The 26,059-nt window shown below is 45.1% G+C and overlaps 1 protein-coding gene and 1 long non-coding RNA gene across 2 annotated transcripts in view; one reads left to right on the top strand and one right to left on the bottom strand.

The window, feature by feature from the left end:
* Gbeta76C (guanine nucleotide-binding protein subunit beta-2) overlaps positions 1 to 20,652 on the top strand; it is a 64,923-nt gene extending 44,271 nt beyond the window's left edge. The window contains exons 3-8 of the mRNA XM_069324974.1: positions 883 to 1,028; positions 1,514 to 1,647; positions 4,295 to 4,460; positions 10,331 to 10,535; positions 15,183 to 15,399; positions 17,886 to 20,652. Of these exons, the coding sequence (XP_069181075.1) occupies positions 883 to 1,028; positions 1,514 to 1,647; positions 4,295 to 4,460; positions 10,331 to 10,535; positions 15,183 to 15,399; positions 17,886 to 17,995 (978 nt within the window). The 3' untranslated portion in view covers positions 17,996 to 20,652. The remainder of the gene's footprint in view (positions 1 to 882; positions 1,029 to 1,513; positions 1,648 to 4,294; positions 4,461 to 10,330; positions 10,536 to 15,182; positions 15,400 to 17,885) is intronic.
* LOC138364899 (uncharacterized) overlaps positions 17,909 to 26,059 on the bottom strand; it is a 52,547-nt gene continuing 44,396 nt past the window's right edge. The window contains exon 3 of the long non-coding RNA XR_011228617.1: positions 17,909 to 18,069. This is a non-coding gene — a long non-coding RNA (uncharacterized lncRNA). The remainder of the gene's footprint in view (positions 18,070 to 26,059) is intronic.

Below are 26,059 nucleotides of genomic sequence, written 5' to 3' on the forward strand. Positions count from 1 at the left end.
ACTTAAGTCATCTTAAAGCCTGGATGCTAGGCTACTTAAGTCATCTTAAAGCCTGGACGCTAGGCTACTGAAGTCCTCTTAAAGCCTGGATGCTAGGCTACTGAAGTCATCTTAAAGCCTGGACGCTAGGCTACTGAAGTCCTCTTAAAGCCTGGATGCTAGGCTATTGAAATCATCTTAAAGCCTGGATGCTAGGCTACTGAAGTCATCTTAAAGCCTGGATGCTAGGCTACTGAAGTCCTCTTAAAGCCTGGACGCTAGGCTATTGAAATCATCTTAAAGCCTGGATGCTAGGCTACTGAAGTCATCTTAAAGCCTGGATGCTAGGCTACTGAAGTCCTCTTAAAGCCTGGACGCTAGGCTACTGAAGTCCTCTTAAAGCCTGGACGCTAGGCTACTGAAGTCCTCTTAAAGCCTGGACGCTAGGCAACTGAAGTCCTCTTAAGCCCTGGGCGCTAGGCAACTGAAGTCATTTTAAGCCCTGGGCGCTAGGCAACTGAAGTCATTTTAAGCCCTGGGCGCTAGGCAACTGAAGTCATTTTAAGCCCTGGGCGCTAGGCAACTGAAGTCATTTTAAATCAGGATAAGGTCACCAACAGCGGTCTGGTAGATTTTTTTGTTCCTTGTTTTGCGGGAGGGCGGACAAAAACACAACAAGATCACGGGGTGGAGAAATGTTTCGTTATAAAACCTGTTCAGTGACGTTTGGATCGTTTTTATATACTTTTTATGTTCCAATGTCTGGCACAAGGTTAAGGGGAGGACATTCCTATCGTTTACACTTCATGGACAGCACGGGCAGCAGGTGGGACACAAATACCTGTAGTTAGCAATAATAGTTCAGCACCTGTTCCTGGCTAACCAGTTCTTCCTCCACGGCAGGCGGACCAGAAGACCAAGGCGGACAAAACTCTGGCTGAGGTGTGTAGCGGAGTGTCAGATGTGTCGAAGATCCGCGCATCTTGCAAGAGGATGTGCAAGGGTCACCTCAATAAGGTCAACAGCGTGCACTTTGCCGGTGATAGCAGGTGAGTACGCGAGTAAGTAAATAGGTAAGCGATTGACAGTAGGTTTGAGTAACTTAGCTAGCGACTGGCTCAAGTCATTACTGTAAAGTGAATAAGATCAGTTCATTCTAAAGTTTTAAGAATAAGCCATCTATAATTCCACCTGTTCTTAAGTCCTAAAAATTTAGCTTAAGGGTCACAGTCTGAAAGCTTTCTAGCTGGAGGAATGTAGCAAGTCCCAAGACCCACAAGGCTCGGTCCTAGGACCGCTGCTGTTCCTAATTTATGTGAATTTTAGGACTAAGTTCTTAAATCCTAAAAAAAAAAAATTAAGAAGACGCTAATCTGAGATTGCATTAGTTCACCCTTCCACGAGAAAATCGACAAAAAACAAATTCCACCCCTAAAAAAACTACCCCGGATTATCAAAACAGAAAACGACCCAACGATAACATCAGAGAGAAACTGGTTGGGCCTAACTCCAATTTTTTTGTGTGTGTCCTCAGGCACCTGGTGTCCGGTTCTCTGGATGGGAAACTCATCATTTGGGACATCTATACGGGCAATAAGACCCAGATCATCCCGCTACTCTCCGCTTGGGTCATGTCCGTAGCATTCTCTCCTTCAGGGAACTTTGTGGGTACGTTGTAGTCATATTTTTAGTTTTCATGGCCCAAAAGGGCTTCGTAAGCCCTACTTTAACTTGTATTCATACTTTGGCCATAAGTCCTGCTTTGACCCCGCAGGCGTACTGTTGACCGTTACTCATACTTTCACCTGCACCAGTACTTTGACTGTTGCTGACATATTTTAACCTGCATCCATACTTTGACCACTGTTCCTCATTTGACCTACACTCATACTTTTGACCGCTGCTCATACTTTGACCACTACTTTGAACGCTACTCATACACTCATATTTTAACCATACTTTGACCTGCACTCGTACTTTTAACTCCACTCATACTCTGATTGCTATAGTCTTACTTTGACTTGCACTCATATTTTGACCTGAACTCATATTTTGACTTGCACTCATATTTTGACTTGCACTCATATTTTGACCTGCACTCATATTTTGACCTGCACTCATATTTTGACCTGCACTCATATTTTGACCTGCACTCATATTTTGACCTATACTCACACTTTGGCCTTCACTCATACTTTGACGTCCACTAATATTTTGACTTCCACTCATACTTTGACATCTACTCATATTTTGACCTCTACTCATACTTTGACCGCCACTCATATGATCTTCACTCATGGCATTCACTCATACATTGACTTTCACTCATACACTGACTTTCACTTATACTTTGACTTTCACTTATACTCTGACTTTCAATCACATGACCTATCCTCATAATTACACCTCCAGTGATATCTTTTGCCTTCTGTCTCCCTTTGTGACCTACCATTGACCTACGTGACCTCGCAATAACATATCGTGACCTCTAATTCCTTATTTTGATCATTGGTATAACCCATTCATTCATCTTCTATAGAACACCCGCCGAGTCTAGTCGATTATGTCAAGAAAACAATGCACAATCAAAAAGGTTTGATAGGCTAAACCTATTACAAATTGATTTGGATCCCACTGACCGTCCTGGGATAATTGGAATGCACCCAGCAGCCACCAGGTGTACTGAGGTCAGGTAGCTGACCCCTGACCCCCCCTGGGTCATCAAGTGACCTCACTCTGGTTGACCTTATTTTCTGAACGAGTTTTAAAGTATCCTTTGCCGCTTCTCTTCTTTTTTCCCTTCCTGTCCTGTCCTGTCCTTTCCTTTCCTTTCCTTTCCTTTCCTTTCCTTTCCTTTCCTTTCCTGTCCTTTCCCTTCCTTTCCTTTCCTTTCCCTTCCTTTCCTTTCCTTTCCTTTTCTTTCCTGTCCTTTCCTTTCCTTTCCTTTCCTTTACTTTCCTGTCCTTTCCTTTCCTTTCCTTTCCTTTCCTTTCCCTTCCTTTCCTTTCCTTTCCTTTCCTTTCCTTTCCCTTCCTTTCCTTTTCTTTCCTTTCCTTTCCTTTCCTTTCCTTTCCTTTCCTTTCCTTTCATTTCCTTTCCCTTCCTTTCCATTCCTTTCCCTTCCTTTCCTTTCCTTTCCTTTCCTTTCCTTTCCTTTCATTTCCCTTCCTTTCCTTTCCTTTCCTTTCCTTTCCTTTTCTTTCCTGTCCTTTCCTTTTCTTTCCTTTCCTGTCCTTTCCCTTTCTTTCCTTTCCTTTCCTTTCCTTTCCTGTCCTTTCCTTTCCTGTCCTTTCCTTTTCTTTCCTTTCCTTTCCTTTCCTTTTCTGTCCTTTCCTTTCCTTTCCCTTCCTTTCCTGTCCTTTCCTTTCTTTTCCTTTCCTTTCCTTTCCCTTCCTTTCCTGTCCTTTCCCTTCCTTTCCTGTCCTTTCCTTTTCTTTCCTTTTCTGTCCTTTCCTTTCCTTTCCTTTCCTTTCCTTTCCTTTCCTTTCCTTTCCTTTCCCTTCCTTTCCTGTCCTTTCCTGTCCTTTCCCTTCCTTTCCTGTCCTTTCCCTTCCTTTCATTTCCTTTCCTTTCCTTTCCTTTCCATTCCTGTCCTTTCCTTTCCTTTCCTTCCTTTCCCTTCCTTTCCTGTCCTTTCCTTTCCTTTCCTTTCCTTTCCTTTCCTTTCCTTTCCTGCCCTTTCCTTTCCTTTCCTTTCCTTTCCTTTCCTCTCCTCCCCAAAAAATATTTCTATTCCACAGGAGAGTATAGAAATAGCCTAAACAACTGTATCCTCCTGGAATGCATTTTATTAACTCGATCAACTAACTTGAAGTTGAACATATTTCATGAATCTTAACTTTTTGTACGTTTATGACAGGAATTTTCTATTCCTAGTTAACATGAATCTTATATGTGGTCTTCTAGATTCATGTATCCACTTGGACGGGTCGAGTCAGCGACGAACTCGCTTCTTACAGGTCAGGGTTCGATCCCATACTTGGGGGACCATTCCTTCGCTAAGGCCTATCCCAGCCTTTTGTCCTCATATCCCTTTCCTTCCCTGAGGCCTATCCCGGCCTCTTGTCCTCATGTAGCTAATGGACGAGACACAGCCCCGCTCCTGTGCCAGGTACGTTACGGGCTCACCATAGCCCGTGCTACTTGGAACTTGTTCCGAGTAGCTGAATCTATAACAACAACAACAGGAGATGGAAGGTATGTGAGGCCATCACATGTGGGGATGAGAGGTTGGATAGGAGGGAGGGATGTAAAGTTACTCAACCATTTGGGCCGTGAGGTTCTTCTGATGCTTCCCCTCCACCCTCCCCGACAGCCAGCGGAGGCATGGACAACCAGTGCACGGTCCACGACCTCAACAACAGAGACTCGACGGGCGCCGCCAAGATCGCTCGAGAGATGATGGGATACGAAGGCTTTCTCTCCTCAATGCGCTTCCTTGACGACAACAACCTGATCACCGGCTCAGGGGACATGAAGGTGTAAGTGTTGGGGCTAGCTGGGGTGAGGGAGGGGTGAGGGAGGGACCAGGTGGTTGAAAGAGAGGCTACGTTGAGTGAAGGAGGGTCACAAGTCACAATCGACTTGAGAATGGTCCAGGACGGACCGAAACGTCGTCGTCCCTTCACCTTCTAGTGTGTGGTCTGGTCAACATACTTTAGCCACGTTATTGTGACTCATCGCCTGCACGTGAAGGAGGGTTTAGTTGTGCTAGTGAGGGATTAGGTGGCGCGGGTCCGTCTTATTACCCAAAGCTTCCTAGCATTACGTAAGTAATCAAGAACTGTGATATATTTACTCACTATAATGTTGGTGCTGAATGTAGAACAGGGAAAGAAACATATCTGTACTCTGAAATAATATCATTTTATAACGAAATTGGGTCCTTCTAATTTCCCAAAGCCACAACATTGTCGCTTGGATCGTCGACTTTCTGTGGCGTCACCTGCCACTTAGTTTTGTCTAAATTCGTTATAAAAGATATTATTTCAGAGTTAAAAAAATTTTTTTTCACGTTCTACATTCAGCATCAACATTATAGTAAGTGAATATATCATAGTTGTTCATTACTTACGTAATGCCAGGAGGCTTTGGGTAGCTTTGAGTAGCTTTGAGTTGCTTTGAGTAGCTTTGGGTAGCTTTGAGTCGCTTTGAGTAGCTTTGAATAACTTTGGGTAGCTTTGAGTAGCTTTGAGTAGCTTTGAATAACTTTGGGTAGCTTTGAGTAGCTTTTGGTAGCTTTGGGTAGCTTTTGGTAGCTTTGGGTAGCTTTGGGTCATCAGAGGGAGCGGCTGTGTAGTAAGGTGGTGTGAGAGAGGAGCAAGGCGGGTGATTCGCTTCTATGTCCAAAGACACAAGGCTAAACAGTTCGGTGGCCTCTCCAGCGCGGGTTGGCGTCGGGTATTTTTCTGGAATCTTGATCCTGGTTTTTGTTATTGTGCCGTGTGTCTGGGCGGCGGCGTGGTAGGCTGGGCGGGCTCGAGCGGTCTGTGCCAGGCCTTGACGTGAGGTGGAGAGCACCCAGCGTCGTGTGTATTCACCTAGTTGTAGTCAACTAGTTGTAGTCACCTAGTTGTAGTCACCTAGTTGTAGTCACCTAGTTGTAGTCAACTAGATGTATTCACCTAGTTGTAGTCAACTAGATGTATTCACCTAGTTGTAGTCACCTAGATGTATTCACCTAGTTGTAGTCAACTAGATGTATTCACCTAGTTGTAGTCACCTAGATGTATTCACCTAGTTGTAGTCAACTAGATGTATTCACCTAGTTGTAGTCACCTAGATGTATTCACCTAGTTGTGCTTGCGGGGGTTGAGCTTTGCTCTTTCGGCCCGCCTCTCAGCTATCAATCAACTGTTACTATCTACTAACTAATCCCCCACCCCCACACAAACACACCCAGGAAGCAGCTCCGTAACAGCTGTCTAACTCCCAGGTACCTATTTACTGCTAGGTACCAGGGCCATTCTGGGCGAAAAAAACTTTGCCCATTTGTTTCTACCTGGTCCAGGAATAGAACCACAGAATTACGAGTCCTGCGCGCTGTCCACTCAGCTACCAGACCCACCCCTACGCTGTTTAGGTGTTGGGAGGAGACGCCTCAGTCTTGGTTTTTCAACTGACTTCTTTCTTCTGACTTTTTCTGCTACTGCTGCTGCTACTGCTGCTACTGCTGCTACTGCTGCTGCTGCTGCTGCTGCTGCAGGTGGATACGGGGAGCGTGAGGCGAGGCTGTGTGATGTAGGATGTAGATGACATGAAAGAGAGGCTTAGTAGGGTGGGGATGTGGGGGTGCGGAGGGGCTAAGTGGAGTGAGGGAGGGGCTTGGAGGGGTGGGAGAGAGGGGGGGGGTTATGAGGAAGGGGGGGTGGGGGAGTTCCCGGTTTTTGTTCTTTTTTTTTACTTGAATGTGGGTGGAGGAGATAATACTGGCGAGAGGTTGGGGGTTGGTGGCGGGTGGGGGGGGGGGAGGGGGGAGACAATAGTTGTGAACTGGGGCGCAGATCTGAGGAATGGAGACTTTGAAAAACGATGTGGTGAACTGGGAAGCACTGGGACGAACTGGCAGGCACTGGAGAGGCACTGGATTGAACTGGAAGACTCAAGGGTGAACTTGCTACAGATAATTTCCCGTTTTCTTCAGGTTGAAGATTCATAAGGAACCAAACGGATGGATCCCGCCCTCCAGAGAACCACCTTGTGTATGAGGTTTACGACCAGTAGAACATGTGGATAATACATGGACGATACGCCAGCAATCAGGCTTGCAAACTACGCCAGTTTTTATGAGATGTTCGTGATTACAATGACTAGGCAGTTTGACTGGCAAGTCCCCCCCCCCCCACCCCCCACCCAGCTCCCAGCCAGAGGGAAAAACAATTGGAAATAATTCACTCGCTTCACTTTTTTATGGTTTAGTATTCGCTTGCGACACTCTTCTCGGTGTGTACTCACCTAGTTGTGTTTGCGGGGGGTTGAGCTCCGACTCTTTGGTCCCGCCTCTCAACCGTCAATCAATTGATGTACAGGTTCCTGAGCCTACTGGGCTCTATCATATCTACACTTGAAACTGTGTATAGAGTCAGCCTCCACCACATCACTGCCTAATGCATTCCATCTGTTAACTACTCTGACACTGTAAAAGTTCTTCCTAATGTCCCTGTGGCTCATTTGGGTACTCAGTCTCCACCTGTGTCCCCTTGTTCGCGTACCACCCGTGTTATGCAGTTTATCCTTACCTACCCTGTCAATTACTCTGAGAATTTTGTAAGTAGTGATCATGTCTCCCCTTACTCTTCTGTCTTCCATTGTCGTGAGGTGCATTTCACGCGGTTTTTCCTCATAACTCATGCCTCTTAGTTCTGGGACTAGTCTAGTGGCATACCTCTGAACTTTTTCCAGCTTCGTCTTGTGCTTGACAAGGTACGGGCTCCATGCTGAGGCCGCATACTCCAGGATTGGTCTTACACATGCGCTATACAAGGTTCTGAATGATTCCTTACACAGGTTCCTGAAGGCTGTTCTGATGTTAGCCAGCCTCGCATACGCCGCCGATGTTATTCTTTTTATGTGGGCTTCAGGAGACAGGTTTGATGTGATATCAACTCCTAGATCTTTCTTTGTCCGTTTCATGAAGTACTTCATCTCCTATTCTGTATCCTGTGTCTAGCCTCCTGTTTCCACCGCCTAGTTTCCACCTTGCATTTACTCGGGTTGAACTTTAGCAGCCATTTGTTGGACCATTCATTCAGTCTATCTAGGTCATCTTGTAGCCTTCTACTATCTTCCTCTGTTTTAATCCTCCTCATAATTTTTGCATCATTAGTAAAAAAGGAGAGGAACTTTTTTTTTTTCTTTTTTCTTTTTTCTTTTTTTGCCGGGATATTCCTGGGCGGGCCCTAAGCCTCTGGCTGGCCCACTAAGTGTTGCTTGTTTCTGTTTTACTTGGGCGGAGTGTGAGTATTTATGACTCGTATAGGTCGCTTCAGTAAGATTTTGCCATGAGTGTTTAACAACTTCTTCTGCTATGTTGAATCTAAGTTGAAATCTTAATGGGTTTGTAACTGTGCACTGTGTTAGATAATGTTCCAGTGGTCTGTCGGGCATTTCTCCACAGTGCTGACATTTCCTCTCATCTTCCGGAACCTGTAAGCCTATTTCCCATGCACATGGGTATCCAAGCCTGATGCGATGTAAGTGTACTTCTATTGTTCTACTGCTCCCTTTCATCAAACTAAGTGGTTCGTAGTTGGTTGAATTCTTGTACCAACCCGCAGATCCTGATGTTGCAACTGCTGTGTTGTGGTCACTGTACATCTTTTGCATTGTTCTGTTTCTAATTACTTTCTTAATCTGTGATAGACAAGGAGAGGAACGATTCTGTTCCCTCTGGGAGATCATTTACATATATCAGAAACAGTATAGGTCCAAAGACTGAATCCTTCGGGACTCCACTGGTGACGTCTCGCCAATCTGAGACCTCACCCTTCACAGTGACTCGCTGTCTTCTGTTGCTTAGGTACTCCCTTATCCAATGGAGTACCTTCCCTTTCACTCCTGCCTGCATCTCCAGCTTTTTCACTAGCCTCTTGTGTGGTACTGTGTCAAAGGCTGTATGACAATAAAACAAGTATGCAGTCTGCCCACCCTTACCTTTCTTGCCTGATTTTTGTTGTCTGGTCATAGAATTCAATTAATCCTGTGAGGCAGGACATACCATCCTTGAACTCATGTTGATGCTCTGCTACAAAGTTCCTTCGCTCCAGATGTTCCATTAGCTTTTTTCGCACAATCTTCTCCATCAGCTTGCATGGTATGCAAGTCAGGGACACTGGCCTGTGGTTCAGTGCCTCCTGTCTATCCCCCTTCTTGTATATCGGGACTACATTAGCCGTCTTCCAAATTTTTGGCAGTTCCCCTGTTACCAGTGATTTGTTATACACTATGGAGAGTGGCAGGCACAGTGCTTCTGTTCCTTCCTTTAGTATCCAAGGAGAGATTCCTTCTGGGCCTATAGCCTTTGTCACATCCAACTTTAGCAAAAGCTTCCTTACATACCCACTTGTAATCTAAAACTCTTCTAGTGGTTCCAGGCTATCTATTCCCTCTCTTATATCTGGAACTTCTCCTTGCTCTAATGTGAAGACCTGGAATTTCTTATTCAGTTCATCGCACACTTCCTGTCGTTTGCAGTGAGTCTGTCTGCCCCTATCCTCAATTTCATTACCTGTTCCTTTACTGTTGTTTTTCTCTTGATGTGGCTGTGGAACAATTTAGGCTGAGTCTTTGCCTTGCTTGCGATATCGTTTTCGTATTGCCTCTCTGCCTCTCTTCTCAACCTCACATAGTCATTCCTGGCACTCTGGTGTCTTTCTCTGCACTCAAGTGTCCTGTTATTTCTATAGTTTCTCCACGCCCTTTTACTTTTCTGTTTAGCTAGCCTACATCTCTGATTAAACCATGGGTTTCTCATTTCAGCCTCATCTCAGAGGCTGAAAACCTTTTCAATATTCTGGACAGCTCTCTCCATCATTACCCCTTTAAGGATCTCATTAACTTTGTTTTTGTCCTTGTCTCTCCACTCCGCTGGACCGGTCCCTGTTTGCTCCCTAATGCCAACTATTACTACCGCTCTTTTTTGCTCCATCAGTCGGCTCGTACATCTAGCTGCTTCCTGAGGAAAAGTCACTTCCATGCAACAACTGTGTGTGTGTGTGTGTAATTACCTAAGTGTAATTACCTAAGTGTAGTTACAGGATGAGAGCTACGCTCGTGGTGTCCCGTCTTCCCAGCACTCTTTGTCATATAACGCTTTGAAACTACTGTGTGTGTGTGTGTGTGTGTGTGTGTGTGTGTGTGTGTGTGTGTGTGTGTGTGTGTGTGTGTGTGTGTGTGTGTGTGTGTGTGTGTGTGTGTGTTTACTAGTTGTGTTTTGCGGGGGTTGAGCTTTGCTCTTTCGGCCCGCCTCTCAACTGTCAATCAACTGTTTACTAACTACTTTTTTTTTTTTTTTTTTTTTTCTCTCCACACCACACACACACACCCCAGGAAGCAGCCCGTGACAGCTGACTAACTCCCAGGTACCTATTTACTGCTAGGTAACAGGGGCACTTAGGGTGAAAGAAACTTTGCCCATTTGTTTCTGCCTCGTGCGGGAATCGAACCCGCGCCACAGAATTACGAGTCCTGCGCGCTATCCACCAGGCTACGAGGCCTGTGTGTGTGTGTGTGTGTGTGTGTGTGTGTGTGTGTGTGTGTGTGTGTGTGTGTGTGTGTGTGTGTGTGTGTGTGTGTGTGTGTGTGTGTGTGTGAGATATATCTACACCCACCCATCTCCCTCGCTCCACTGCAGGATCCACTGGGACGTGAAAACAGGCAAAAAGGTGAACGAGTTCTTCGGCCACAGCGGTGACGTAGCCACCATGAGCCTGGCTCCCGACCAGAGCTGCTTCGTCACCGGGTCTGTGGACCGCACCATCAAGGTCTGGGACCTGAGGGACACCAAGACCTGCAAGCAGACCTTCTGGGGCCACACTTCCGACGTCAACTCCGTTTGCGTAAGTTAGGTCTGGAGGGTGTTGGGATCCGGATCAAGTAAGTCTGGGTCGTATGGTAATGATCCACCTGATCTATATTTTCCTACTTCTTATATTCTCGCTCCACTCTCCCTCTCTCTCTCTCTCTCTCTCTCTCTCTCTCTCTCTCTCTCTCTCTCTCTCTCTCTCTCTCTCTCTCTCTCTTCCCCGTAAGCTTCGACTCATCTGGGGCCAGATTCACGAAGCAGTTACGCAAGTACTTACGAACGTGTACATCTTTCCTCAATCTTTAACACCTTTGGTTACATTTATTAAACAGTTTACACGCATGAAAACTTGCCAATCAACTATTGTTGTTGTTATAAACAGCCTCCTGGTGCTTCGGAGCTCATTAACTGTTTAATAAGCGTAAACAGAGCCGCCAAAGATTGAGAAAAGATGTACAGGTTCGTAAGTGGTTGAGGAACTGCTTCGTGAATCTGGCCCCTGGACCCTAACTCCACCTCTCAAGCCTACAACATTGCGCTCCAACTTAGCCTCTCTTCCCTAAATTCCTTGAACATTGCTTCCTCCTTTTCTCCGACTTCGCCAGTGACGAAGTCGGGCACACTACCGAATAAGGAGGAGCTGAAGAACACAAGTTCCATAACAGAACTTTTAGAAAGTGTGGATGAACTATTAAGGGACAATGTAAAATTGCATAAGGATTGAATAAGAAGAGATAAGACAACTAGGAAGACAATTTCAGGAAATACACGAGAGTACAAAAAAAAGGAACGAGGTCATTTAAAACTTGAAGGTTAAACTTTCCAGGAATTATAAACTCTGCCTAGCAACCTTGAAGCTATTAAGTTACAAGAAAAAAATGTGATAAGAGAGGAAATAAAGATGGTGGAAGTGGAAAAAAAGAGAGCAAAGAAATTAAGTCATGCAGCGGAGGAGAGAATGAAACAGGTATATAATATAATGCGATATTGAGGATAAGGCCACATGAATTCTTATGTAAAAGAGCAGAAGGCCTTAGAAGGGAAAGGGATAATTAAGACAACAGTGACAGGGGCTGTAACAACCCAATTAGGCAGGAATTGGAAAGAGAAAGATCTATGGTAATCTACACTCTACCAGAGCCAGAGGGGCTCTATCTTTTTGAGGTTATCTTGAGATGATTTCGGGGCTTAGTGTCCCCGCGGCCCGGTCCTCGACCAGGCCTCCACCCCCAGGAAGCAGCCCGTGACAGCTGACTAACACCCAGGTACCTATTTTACTGCTAGGTAACAGGGGCATAGGGTGAAAGAAACTCTGCCCATTGTTTCTCGCCGGCGCCTGGGATCGAACCCAGGACTACAGGATCACAAGTCCAGCGTGCTGTCAGCTAGTGACAACTGCATTATGGCGCTAGTGACAACTGCATTATGGCGCTAGTGACAACTGCATTATGGCGCTAGTGACAACTGCATTATGGCGCTAGTGACAACTGCATTATGGCGCTAGTGACAACTGCATTATGGCGCTAGTGACAACTGCATTATGGCGCTAGTGACAACTGCATTATGGCGCTAGTGACAACTGCATTATGGCGCTAGTGACAACTGCATTACGCTGCTTGAGGGCACTGGGGAACTAAAGGCGTCGGTTAGCCTAAGAAACACGTTGAGGAAAATGAGAGAGTGTAGACGTGGGTACTGCAGGAGGCTGAGGAACTTACTGAGTGAAATCCAATGGGAGAAAAATAGGAAAGGGAGACACTAAATCAGTTTATGGAATTCGTAGCCCAGAAAAGTGTGGATGCCACAAAACACTTCATCCCCCATTTAAAAAGGAAATGGAAATGAAATGCAAAGTAAACCTCCTGCTCAATAGGCAATGCAGGGAAGTTAAGGAAAGGATAAAAAAGAATGGAAAAAGTGTACAGAACAAGAAACAGAGGACAATAGCACGGCACTGATGAGAACCATAAATGAATATATCAGATCCAGGGGGGAAAGCTGAGAGGCAATTTGAACAAACTGTCCTCTCAAATAATACATCGAATTTTTACATCAAAATTCTCACTGCGTAAAATGTGATGAATTATGACTCGTAGCAGCTCACAAACATTCACGTCTTCTGTGCGTGGGTCGATTGGATTGGTTAGGTTAGTTTCGGATGTTTGAGTACACCATTTATTGTCTGTTGTGGCAACTTGAGAGGATGGGCTGATTTGAGAACGACGTTGTGGCAAATGCAGTAGTAAGAGATCATGTGATCAGGCTGAGGAGACAAGAAGAATTCTCACTGAAAACGTCAGGAAAGTGAGCTTGTTCATGTCACTGCAGATGACGCAAAGCTAACGAGGAATGCGAAAACGAAGGAGCACTACAGGAAGACCTTGACAAATTCCAGGAGTGAGCAAAGAAATGGACATTAGAATTCAATCCCAATTCAAGTGTAAACTAATGAAGATGAGAATGGAAGAAAGGAGATCAGAAGGTATGAACACCTTCAGCCAGTGGTTCACAACCTTATGGTTCTCAGTCTCCCTTTTCCAGCCACGTTCCCACCTGTGGGAAAGTAGGCATCATCCCACCTTCAAAAAAGTAGACAGAACTAGCAACATTAACAGTAGCCATTGCTGCCACAAATCTATACAAGCCTATACAAGACAAATCTGTACTATCTATACAATATGTTACAAGCCCTGCATTGTTATTCTCAGTGAAAACAGTTGATAATAACATATATAAGTGGTTATTGTTTTCATAGCGCACAATACAACACTCAGCACTAGTCCCACGGACCCAGGTCAGCAAGCGCTGCTATAACAAGACAACTATAGGAATCGGAAAGAGAAAGAGATTTAGGAGTGGACACAATTTCAACACTAACGCCAGAGGCACACATAAGCTGGGTACGTATCTTGAGGTTATCTTGAGATGATTTCGGGGCTTTAGTGTCCCCGCGGCCCGGTCCTCGACCAGGCCTCCACCCCCAGGAAGCAGCCCGTGACAGCTGATTAACACCCAGGTACCTATTTTACTGCTAGGTATCAGGGGCATAGGGTGAAAGAAACTCTGTCCATTGTTTTTCGCCGGCAGCCGGGATCGAACCCGGGACCACAGGATCACAAGTCCAGTGTGCTGTCCCCTCGGCCGATCGGCTCCCTCATGATCCGACGTAGCACATGATTAGCTGGCAAACATTTGAATTTCACATACAAACCTAAAATCAGGACTCTTTCAAGGCAATCTACCCAGGCAATGTTAGACCCATACTGGAATATGCAGCACCGGCCAGGAATCCGCACCGTGTGAAGCATAAATCGAAAACTTAAAAAGTACAAAAGTTTGTAACAAGATTAGTGCCAGGACTACGAGGATTAAGCTATAAGGATAGGTTAAGGGAAGTAGGTATCATAACTCTAGTGGAGAGAAGCAGCAGACAAGACATGACCACCATGTACAAAATATTGAGAGGAATAGAGACAATGAACAAGGATAGTGTCTTTAAATTGAGATAAAGTTGGACATGAGGAAATAAATGGAAGTTAGAAACATAAAAGAGTCGAAGAAATGTAAGAGAAACTCGTACCCTGTACAGGTGGTCAACAAGTCGAATGTACTGAAAGAAGACGTCGTGAAAGCCACCTCCATTCACAACTTTTAGACCAGTTTAGGTAAAGAATTCGATATTACGCGACGAGTTTATTGTGTTGTGTAAAAAAAAACAGGACGTTAAGGCTTCAGTTGAGTTGTGGGAAGGACGGCTCGTTGCTTGGGAAAAAACTAGGCGGAATGGAAAAAAAACAGACATCTATTCCCAAACCATCTCTGGCCACACGCATCCCCACTTCCAGTGATATTTCAAGCCTCAGCAGGATCGAACCCCATCTTTTGAATCCTAGAGACCTTCACTGAGAAGACTCCCCTTGGACGCAGCCTCCAGCACCCCCTTCGAACCTGGCTAACAGAACCTCCACAAGGAATACATCGGTCACACGCCACACTAACCCATCGTCAGCCACCAAAAAGAAGATCGAAGACAGGAGAGACCGGAAGATCAAATACCAACCTGTCCTCTTAAAAAGAACGTCGCTTTTGGCCGTTTGCCCGTATGGCCGAATTTGGACGTAATTTGAAATTGAAAAAAATATGAAAATAAATTTGGGATTTTTTTTTTCAACAACAGTAAGTTAAGGGTCCTCTGATAGGTTAGGTGGGCAGGAAATTCTCATAAAGTTTCAAAACGTTATGAAAAACGTTAATTTAAAGTGCCCTCTCCTAACCTCTGCGCGTACGCCGGACGACTCAAATAGAAAACGGAACAGAACGTCACTTTTGTGAATGGATTTCATTTCAAATTACGTCCAAATTTGGCCATAGTGCGCATACGAGCCAAAAGTGACGTTATTTTTAAGAGGACGGGTTGCAAATACACCGGCAGCCTGAATAAGGTGGGACTTAAAACTCCCCCTTGGGGGTATCTAACTGAAACATCCGTTCCTCAGACATGTATCCCTGGTAATACACCTGACCTTTTCTGCCTTGTAGATAATCCCTTATCCAGTGTAGCAATCTCCCTGTTATTCCCAGATCTATCCCCACACTGTCTCCCTCCCCCACCGCTTCCCCAACATTCCCTCCCCAAACTACAACCCCACACTCACCCCACCTCTCCCCTACTCCCACACAGTTTCACCCGTCTGGCGTCGTGGTGGGGTCAGGCTCCGAGGACAAGACGTCGCGCCTCTGGGACCTGCGAAGCGACCAACAGGTAGCGGAGTACAAGCCGCCGACGGCCAACTCCGGCTTCACCTGCTGCGGCCTCAGCAGCTCCGGCAGGTACATCATGTGCGGCTCCGACGACAACACCGTCCACTTCTGGGACACCCTTAAGGCCACGCACCAAGGTAAACCCAAGCTTGCTTCTAAGCTGGGGCAGGGGACGGGGATGGTTACCCTAGAGTCTTGATGATGTCCCCTGCTCTTATTAATATCTAAAATCTAGATAATACTAGGGGAAGGCGTCCAGAGATTACTGGAGATGTCTATAGATTTTGAGATGTTCATATAATATACTGTAGGTCTCTAAAAAATATTGTAGGAATATATTCAATATAAATGATTGTGTATATATATGTACATGAATATATAACATTAATAATTGTGCAACTAGCGTCAAAAGATTGTTACCTGCTTAGCTAAACGAACTATGGGTTCAGTTCCTGAACTGATTATGTGCCTCTGTAGCCCTTTCCACCACCGCCCACGGGATGGGTATGGGGTGTATAATAATGAAAGAAATTGAATATTGGAGGCATCTAGTAGATACTGGGAGCGTTTAGAGAATATCGGGATGGTATTTATAATATGGACGACTAAAGTCAACTAGTTGCGTTTAGTAGACATGATAGGCTACTAGATGGCGTTGGAAACTTTTATAAAATAATAAAAGTCCATATAATATTTTTTTACGAAATTATGGGACGTCTAGAAAATAGTAAAACTACTATAAAGTATTGGGGGATATCTAAAAGATACTTTGAGATATCTGGGAATATAGTTGAGAACTGATCGACAAAGTGTTTCTAGAGGCTTCCCCATCCTGCTAGACCACGCAAGGACCCACTAGAGAAATTACTTAACATCTAGAGAATATTGGAGTCGTTTATAGGATGTTGAAGAGTTGTAGATGATCGATGAAGACACTAGGGGTCGTGTGGAGACTCTGGACCCAGATTCACGAAGCAGTTACGCAAGTACTTACGAACGTGTACATCTTTCCTCAATCTTTGACGACTTTGGTTACATTTATTAAACATTTTACAACCGTGAAAACTTGCCAATCAACTGTTGTTATTGTTATAAACAGCCTCCTGGTGCTTCGGCGCTTATTAACTGTTTAATAATTGTAAACAAAGCCGCCAAAGATTTAGAAAAGATGTGCAGGTTCGTAAGTGCTTGCGTAACTGCTTCGTGAATCTGGCCCCTGGATGCTAACATAGGGTGTAGAAAACATTGGTTTCCCTACGACGTCAGGCGTGTTGATGTCACTCAAGGCTAACTACAGCCCTTCACCCAGGATACAACCCACATGAGTTGCCCAACTCCCAGAAAGTTATTCACTACTAGGTGAACAGAGACATCGGGTGAAAGGCAACGATACCCAAACGTTTCTGTTTTGTAGGAATCAAACCTTGGACCATTAGGTTGCGAGAAACCTGTGTCTCACAACAGACCGCTACGCTACTGAGCATATAGAGGATATTGACAAAGTCAAGAATTAAAAAATGACGTAACCTTGCATAAATGTCACCTGAAGTCCCATAATTAAAAAGAAGGAAATATGAGTGAAAGTTGATGTTGGGTTTAACTACTGCACTGCACATCTGTTTTCGGCAAAAACTTCTTAGTGCAATTGTCAAGGACATATTTTTGTTGTTTTTGTAAATGTTCAGGTAAAGTTAATGTCAAAATGTTTCCAAACTCAACTATTTCCATTTCAAAACACAAAGAGTAATGAAAATATTAACAAAAAACATTAAAATATAGCTCAATTAAAATACAAATAGCATAGCTCTCAGAGCGCCTAAAGGCGCTTTGCGCAGTGCAGTGGCCCGCCAACCTCTGGAGGGTTAGCAAGGCCTACGAACCTCTGGAGGGTTAGCAAGGCCTACGAACCTCTGGATGGTTCTCAAAGCCTATCAACCTCTGGAAGATTATTAAGGCCTGTCAACTTCTGGAGGGGTAATAAGGCCTGTCAACCTCTGGAAGGTTATTAAGGTCTTATCATCCTATGGAAGGTTATCAAGGCCACTACAACGGCTTACGTACCACCCAGCAAGTATACTCAAGTCCTACACATAGTCCAGGACTAAAGTAAACTCTCTGTACACTCCGAGATACGGGTACTCCTCTCGGTATAAATATCCCCGCTGTAAACCTGGTACTGGAACCCTTTAGGCTATTCAGCGCCATGTTTTGGCCAGAACATGATCAGTCAGTCGTTTTCCTGCTGGGTGCCCAGGAGTTCGAACGCGAATTTTTTGTTTTGTTTTTTTAGGGACCGTGCTTGATATAAAATGTTGGAGAGTGTAATTGTTGTGTGTGTATCTCTTTTTTTTGTCCATTTGTGGTCCTTGAAGTTTAGTTCCATTTACGTTGTTTTTTGTACACACACCTACAGACCCACAAACCTCCCCCACACGCACACACCCCACACGCCCACACCCCACACACCCACTCGATCCAGCAGACACAAATAGGTGAATGCACACACACACACACCTACGTCAGACACCAGCCCCCATCAGTAAGTACCATTGTCCCCCCACAACACCTCCGTGACCAGCGGCGTTACTTGCCGGCCCCCTCACAAGTCCTCTGCCTCCCTCAGGTACCATGCAGGGCCACGACAACCGGATCACGTCCCTGGCAGTAGCTGACAGCGGCATCGCCATCGCCACCTCCTCCTGGGACATGAGTGTCAGGGTCTGGGGACTGTAGGCGAGTCCTCCAGCCCAGCCCCGTGTTTACATAGTACTTATAGTAACCATGTCGACCATCGTACATATATTGACCTAATGGACAAAAGTAGAATTTGGTACTATTGAATTTGGACAAATCGGAAAAGGTTTGATAGTTATGTTGCTAATAAAGCCTAACCTAACTATCCTAGGCCTAACACACGCTATCTGAGGCCTAATACAGTACAAGAATACACTATACTAGGCCTAAGAATACTTAAGTTTGGTTTTTAGTTTTATTTTATTATTTGTTTCCCGGACTCTGTGAATAGTACTAAATTGTACTAATTGTTCATTACGTCAATATATACACGATGATCGACATCGTTACAAAAAGTATATACTATTTAGACAGTGAAGTCTCTGGCAAGAGGTCTCGTGTATCAGGCCTCCTGTGTGAGGCTCCCTACACCAGGCCTCCTGTGTGAGGCTCCCTACACCAGGCCTCCTGTGTGAGGCTCCCCACACCAGGCCTCCTGTGTGAGGCTCTCTACACCAGGCCTCCTGTGTGAGGCTCCCCACACCAGGCCTCCTGTGTGAGGCTCCCCACACCAGGCCTCCTGTGTGAGGCTCCCCACACCAGGCCTCCTGTGTGAGGCTCCCCACACCAGGCCTCCTGTGTGAGGCTCCCTACACCAGGCCTCCTGTGTGAGGTTCCCTACACCAGGCCTCCTGTGTGAGGCTCCCTACACCAGGCCTCCTGTGTGAGGCTCCCTACACCAGGCCTCCTGTGTGAGGCTCCCTACACCAGGCCTCCTGTGTGAGGCTCCCTACACCAGGCCTCCTGTGTGAGGCTCCCCACACCAGGCCTCCTGTGTGAGGCTCCCTACACCAGGCCTCCTGTGCGAGGCTCCCTACACCAGGCCTCCTGTGTGAGGCTCCCCACACCAGGCCTCCTGTGTGAGGCTCCCTACACCAGGCCTCCTGTGTGAGGCTCCCTACACCAGGCCTCCTGTGTGAGGCTCCCTACACCAGGCCTCCTGTGTAAGGCTCCCTACACCAGGCCTCCTGTGTGAGGCTCCCTACACCAGGCCTCCTGTGTGAGGCTCCCTACACCAGGCCTCCTGTGTGAGGCTCCCTACACCAGGCCTCCTGCTTATGGAGGCGAAGATGGAGGCTCCTGTAAGAGTCTATATTTATCATCTTAGTTATTTTTAACTTTTCTTAAGACTGAGTTAATTTTAAGAAATCAAGCTGATAGATTACTTGTTATCAGCTGTAATATTTTTGGCCCTGTTAGTTTGCCCCATAAATACTGAAATGGTGTTCTATTCTGTTAATTAATTAGTCATATGGTTTACACATTAGGAAAACAATGCAATATATATATATATATATATATATATATATATATATATATATATATATATATATATATATATATATATATATATATATATATATATATTGCTTTTTATAAGTATTTCGTTGAAAGTATATAAGTGTCAAAGTCCCGGTAGTGAATGTCTGTATAGACGTGTGGGTTATGCAAGTCAGAGAGTGACTTGACTAACTGGAGTGCAATGTCTATCTTATACTATCTTAAAACGTGGTTAGTGTCAGTCGGTAAGATGAATGTGACTGTCCTTCATCCAATCAGCTGTCATTGCTAGATTATTGAACATCTCTCGCAAACATCTCTTTTCGGCTGTGACATGGTTCGAAGGACCAGTATTTTAAGATCTCTCGCAAACATATCAATAGGCTGAAAGGTGGTCGAAGGACCAGTATTTCAAGATTTCTCGCAAACATCTCTATAGGCTGTGAGATGGTTCAAAGGATCAGTATATCAAGATATATCCAAAGATCTCTTTAAGTCATTCCCGAAAGTAAAATATATATATAAAAAAATTGTTCCAGTAGGCTCTGAGTATATGGGAAACAGTTAAGAAGCCTCGAACCACGAGCCTTGTCTTGAGGTCGTCAACACCACTCTCTGTTTCTTCATTTAACTTCTTAGTTAAAAATCTAACACAAAATTCATTTGCAAGAAATACGGAATGACAAATAAGTATTTATAGACCTCTCGTTAAAATAACAAATTCAAAGACTTTTTAATATGCTCTTAATATAAATGTATCAGACTAAAGTCTTCATCTTTTTTCCTGAACTTTTAGAACATATCACAAGATTGAAGAAAAACAAACCCCATAGTTGTTGGAGTAGAAGAACCATTACAAACCCCCACCCCCCCAAAAAACTCACAGACCTTCAAAGGTTCGCATATGGAGAGGCTTCGTGTTAGAAGTGGGGGGATATAGTACACTAGGCTGTAATGTTAAACAGAAAACACACGTCACAAAAAGTCTTCCAGATAGTGTCTGGTGTTGAGGGTGAGACACAAACCCTGCCAGAGCACTTCCAGACTAAAGAGAACAAATATTCCATGTATATTCAACATAGTTATAGAGCTTGAGGACCTCCAGGACATTTAGGGCGTGTTTAACAACTGCCACCTCATGACAAATTTCTTTGAGTGATAGAAAATATAGCATGGGGTTTGTAATCACGCCTTATAATAGTCCCATTTTGAACTAGTCAGCCTTGTACTAGTCAGGTCTTGTACTAAGCAGGTCTTATAATTGTATTTAGGGTCGCTATAACAAAGTCCCTCAAAGTAAATTTACCTTCTCCTCACCTCACTCTCCTTATTTATTGCCTGTGCCTTCTTCTCTCCCGTTTTACGGGCTATTCATGCCCGTGCCACCTCTTGGATGGCTTAATCTTTATCAATCAATCTCTCCCGTTTTACGGGCTATTCATGCCCGTGCCACCTCTTGGGTGGCTTAATCTTCATCAGTCATCTCTCTCCCGTTACAGCCCCGCTCCTGTGATAGGTAAGTCCACTACGGACTCACCATAGCCTATGCTACTTGAAACCTTTTGTTCCGAGTAGCCGAATCTAAACCAACAACATCCTCTCTCTCCCATTACGGGCTATTCATGCCCGTGCAACCCCTTGGGTGGCTCATCTCCTGTGCCAGGAGAGTACGACGGGCTCACCATAACCCGTGCTGCTTGGACCTTTTTTGTTCCGAGTAGCTGAGTCTAAAACAACAACAACAACTTGGGTGGTTTAATCTTTATTAATCAATCTCTCTCCCATCACATACGACTTTATAATGGTCCAGGACGGACCGAAACGTCGTCGTCTCTTCATCTTCTAGTGCTGTTTGGTCATCAATGTCCCTCAAATAAATTTTTGAAGTAAAAAATTTGCCTCAAAAATACTGTCACTACCAGCTCCTGAAACACAATACGTCTACGAAGGAGGCTCCTGTTCATCATTTGTACAAACAACCACACGGTAAACAGGTCACCTTCGCTCATGAATTCGAAAGAACTGTTTACAGTCATTGTCAAGCCACGTGCCTCTCAACCGGGACCAGGAGCTGGGGCAAGCAACAAGAATTACCACCCTCTGTCCTACCTCCCCCTCACCGAGGGGGGAAGGGGGAGTATTCACTCCCCCCCCCCCAAGTGGGGAGAGGGGTACATATATATTTAGTAGTAACCACAATCAAATAGATTCAAAATACACATAAAAGGGTTTCCCGTTATTTGTAGAAAACACAAACTTCTCTTATGTTCGCTGTTTAGTTCGTTCTCTCAATTTTCCACAACGTACACAATACAAAGTTCTAACCTAATCTAAAACGTACGAACCCTAGCAACCCACCTGACCTAACCATCCGATGCATAGAAAACGGGGATATTTACGAGTCGCTGCTTTTCATAGTATTTTGTAATTTGTACGTTGGGGACTATAACGTACAAAATGCGACGTAATAGTTGAGAGAGGGCGGGCTGGTGGGTTCCACAAGTGGTCCTCGTGGTGGTGGCCCGGAAAACACGGTTTTGGCCAGCAGGAAACTGCATGCATGTTGTTTAATGTCATTCCTCAATGTCCATCTATCCGGGTTGGCTACAACCTCTTCCAGATGGTGGTACCCTAACTGGTACCCAGACGTATCCAACCAGTACCCAACTGGTACCCGGATATTACTCGTATACTGTAAAGGTGGTTGTCGAATGGTATTTAGGGGGCGGGGGAAGACCTTACCTAGGTGGTGCTTACCAACCACTCCTGCCTCCGGGGCCCACCAAGGGGCCCACCAAGGCCAAACACGGTCGTAATGACCGCCTGGCGATCATTCACCTTCTTATACTATGCCATAACAAGGATCGCCAGACGCACTTGAGCCAGCTGTCTGGCGCTGTGATGATGGGACTGTTATATATTTGTATTATATATATTTAATATCCGACTGTATGTTCAGATTTTGATAAAATTTAGTATATACAGTAAGCATGTATTTTGGTAAAATGATGAATGTTATTGTTCTGCTAGAACAAAGATATATGATACTTAGGATTGGTACTTTTATGTATTTAGATACTTATTATAAGTGGATATAATAGCTTAGACACTTAGGATAAGGGGTTAGAATAGGTATAAGTGAAGGGAGCTGTAAAGCTGTAGGGGGAGACAGCTGAGCGGTCCCCTACACTGTCTTGTGCGGTCAGCAAGCAGCCGTCATCCTCATAATTCTCTGAACCTCCATAGTTCGTGACCCTTTTAGCTCTGTGACCTCCATAGCTATATATGACCCATAACACTGTGACCCCTCATAGCTCCGTGACCCCCTCAGACCTCAGTGACCCCACAACTCCGTGACCCCCAGTGTTTCCAGACCCCCATTGCTGTGTGACCCCGATGCGCATGGAAGATCTGTCGCTAGCCTCTCTCGTCCCTTTGAAAACAGCCTATTATTATTAACATCTTTATGGACAAAAATTAATTACAATTTTGCTTAATCTGAGGAATTCAATTAGGTCTTATTAGAGTGAGGATAATGCTGGTATTCACAGTCACACAGGACAGAGGGTCATACACAAGACACTAGGTCTAAACTGTAGGCTGAAACACATATATATCATGGCTACAAGCAACTACATTAGACTCCATACACGCTGGGAACAACTTACTAGTGAAGAGGAAAGCTGTTTTTAGGTATGTGATAATTTAAGGTGGTGTGTTTGTGGGTGTATTCTGGATACACCTTACATGGTTAAGGTGTACTAGGAAAGCTGTTTTTAGGTATGTGATAATTTAAGGTGGTGTGTTTGTGGGTGTATTTTGGATACACCTTACATGGTTAAGGTGTCAGTGAGGTGTCTTGCCGTCACCAGGTGGCAGGACAAATTCCCAGACAAGGAGGTCCTGGAAAGGGCCCGGTATTCCCAGCGTCTACATCCTCCTACATCAAACTAAAGCCGGATGTGGAGGCGATGTTGTCAGAATGCCTGGCAGCTGATTGCTAAAACACCTGCTGGACAGAAAATTAAGTCAGGGCACGCGTTCAGTTGGTGTATGGGAAGGAGGGGGAGGGGTGCAGAAGAAACGATTCAAGGAGTGCCTCAAGGTGACCTTCACAGACCCCAGCACTTGGGAGTCACTTGCTCAGGAGCGTCTAATTTGGTATAAGTCATCACAACAGAGAGCAGACGGAGTGTAGAGGCCCAGAGGCCACGCACCGCGCGCTAGGCTAGAGCCGCCTCCACGCATCTACATGCATCCCGTGTGTGGGCGAGCCTTCTGGACCAAGACTGGTATCATCGTTCATCATCTGATACACAGCCACCGATCTTCGACCTGATATTGACGTCATGGTTATCTTCGACTCCGAACGACAAACATCATATGTATATACATTATACATATGATGTTCGAGGCTCCCCACTTAGCTCGAACTACTGACACTCTTCAAGATGCAACTACACAACAGTTGACCAATTCCCGGGTACCTATTTACTCCTAGGTGACTAGAGTTATTAGGTGAAAGGAAACGTGGCCAGCTATTTCTGTCCCGCCCGAGGTTCGAACTCGGGATTCCCAATTGTGAATAGAGGACGAACCCAACTCTACTACCGGGACCCAACAGTGAGAGGACTGACTGCCTGAAGTGACTCTTTCGCGGTGCCGTCAAGCAAGGTCAGCCTCGTGTGGTCGGTTGTTAATTTAACATTAGGAACAAATGGTGTTTCACTGCCGAAGAGAAGCTTGTACCGTACTGGTACCGTACTGGTACCGTACTGGTACCGTACTGGTACCGTACTGGTACCGTACTGGTACCGTACTGGCCGCCGGGAAAGGAAATTTTGTAGCAAATATTTATTTTGTACATTTCGTCAATCATTTTCAAGTAATTTCTGTAGGGGGAAACATATGATTTTGTGCATGTAAACACAATATGTATTGGGTTGGTAGTGGACTAAATCGTGCGTCCCTCTCTGCTGCCAAATATCATTACTGAAGAGACCCGAATTTACTTAATATTCAATATTAGAGGTAACTTAAATTTCGGTCCTACCAAACATACAACAAAAAATGATCTTTGAATTAAAAATAAGTTTGCCTGGAAGGAAAACTTGTAGTCAACAAGGGTTGGTAACAGAAATATCCACGAGACACCTAAAATAAACTTAAGAGGGCACTTAAGTTCTTAAGAGGGCACTTGAAGATTGTACCCCTAAGGGTCGTCTGAGTGACAGTATTCCCTGACGCCAGTAACACAGCCTCACTCTGTATTAATATCCCTAATAGAGTTAAGTATAATATTCATTAATATTAAATCGTGTGCTGGTGGCGTTGGACCAGAGACTCATTATACGTAACTGTAATAACCTGGCTGTTCCTGTACAATGTGTTTGCTTGTATTTATATTAGGTATAGGACTTGTAATTTAGGATTGTTAATGAACTAAATTGTAATGCCACTGAACACTTCATCATTGATGACAGGTCTCATTCCTACACGTTTGTGAGTGGTGAGGTGTGTGTGTGTGGTGGTACGGTTATCGTACTACTGCTGTGTTCACATCTCTCTTGTGTGTTCCTTAGTTATCCTTTCTTAGTTGTACTGAAGGATGTAAGCGCCCGGGCACTGTCTTGTAATGGTCATGTTATTATATGTAATGTTTTGATATGTTTTTAATTAACACCCGTGTTTATACTATAGTGTATTATATAGCCTCTGCTCTTACACTTCCCCTTCTCTCTCTCTCTCTCTGTCTCTCTCTCTCTCTGTCTCTCTCTCTCTCTCTCTCTCTCTCTCTCTCTCTCTCTCTCTCTCTCTCTCTCTCTCTCTCTCTCTCTCTCTCTCTCTCTCTCTCTCTCCTCAACAACCTCAACAACCCCATTACAGCCATCAACAGCCCCATTGCACACCTCAACAGCCCTCAAAAAATCAATTCAGCTCCCAACACCCCAATTACAACCTTCAACAGCTCAATTACAGCCCTCTCCAGCTCCATTACAGACCCCAACAGTCCAATTACAACCTTCAACAGCTCCATTACAGCCCCTCACCAGCCCATTACAGCCCATTACAGCCTTCACCAGCCCATTACAGCCCCTCACCAGCCCATTACAGCCCCCACCAGCCTATTACAGCCCCTCACCAGCCCATTACAGCCCTCACCAGCCCGTTACAGCCCATTACAGCCCTCACCAGCCCATTACAGCCCTCACCAGCCCATTACAGCCCTCACCAGCCCCTCACCAGCCCATTACAGCCCCCTCCATGAAGCAAGGCTCTCACCACGTGGGCAAGGCTCTCACCATCTGACTGTAGTACTTTTTATATCACATTTAGCCACAATAAAGACAAAACTAAGACTGCGTTCGTCTTATTGTTTGTGTTAACCTGTAGTCCTGTGTGGAGATGTGAACATGACCTGTAGTGCTGTGTGAAGGTGTGAACATGACCTGTAGTGCTGTGTGAAGGTGGGAACATGACCTGTAGTGCTGTGTGAAGGTGGGAACATGACCTGTAGTGCTGTGTGAAGGTGTGAACATGACCTGTAGTGCTGTGTGAAGGTGGGAACATGATCTGTTGTGCTGTGTGAAGATGTGAACATGACCTGTAGTGCTGTGTGGAGGTGTAGACATGACCTGTAGTGCTGTGTGAAGGTGTGAACATGACCTGTAGTGCTGTGTGGAGGTGTAGACATGACCTGTAGTGCTGTGTGAAGGTGGGAAC

This window comes from Procambarus clarkii, chromosome 15, assembly GCF_040958095.1.
Source record: "Procambarus clarkii isolate CNS0578487 chromosome 15, FALCON_Pclarkii_2.0, whole genome shotgun sequence".
NCBI classification, from domain to species: domain Eukaryota; kingdom Metazoa; phylum Arthropoda; class Malacostraca; order Decapoda; family Cambaridae; genus Procambarus; species Procambarus clarkii.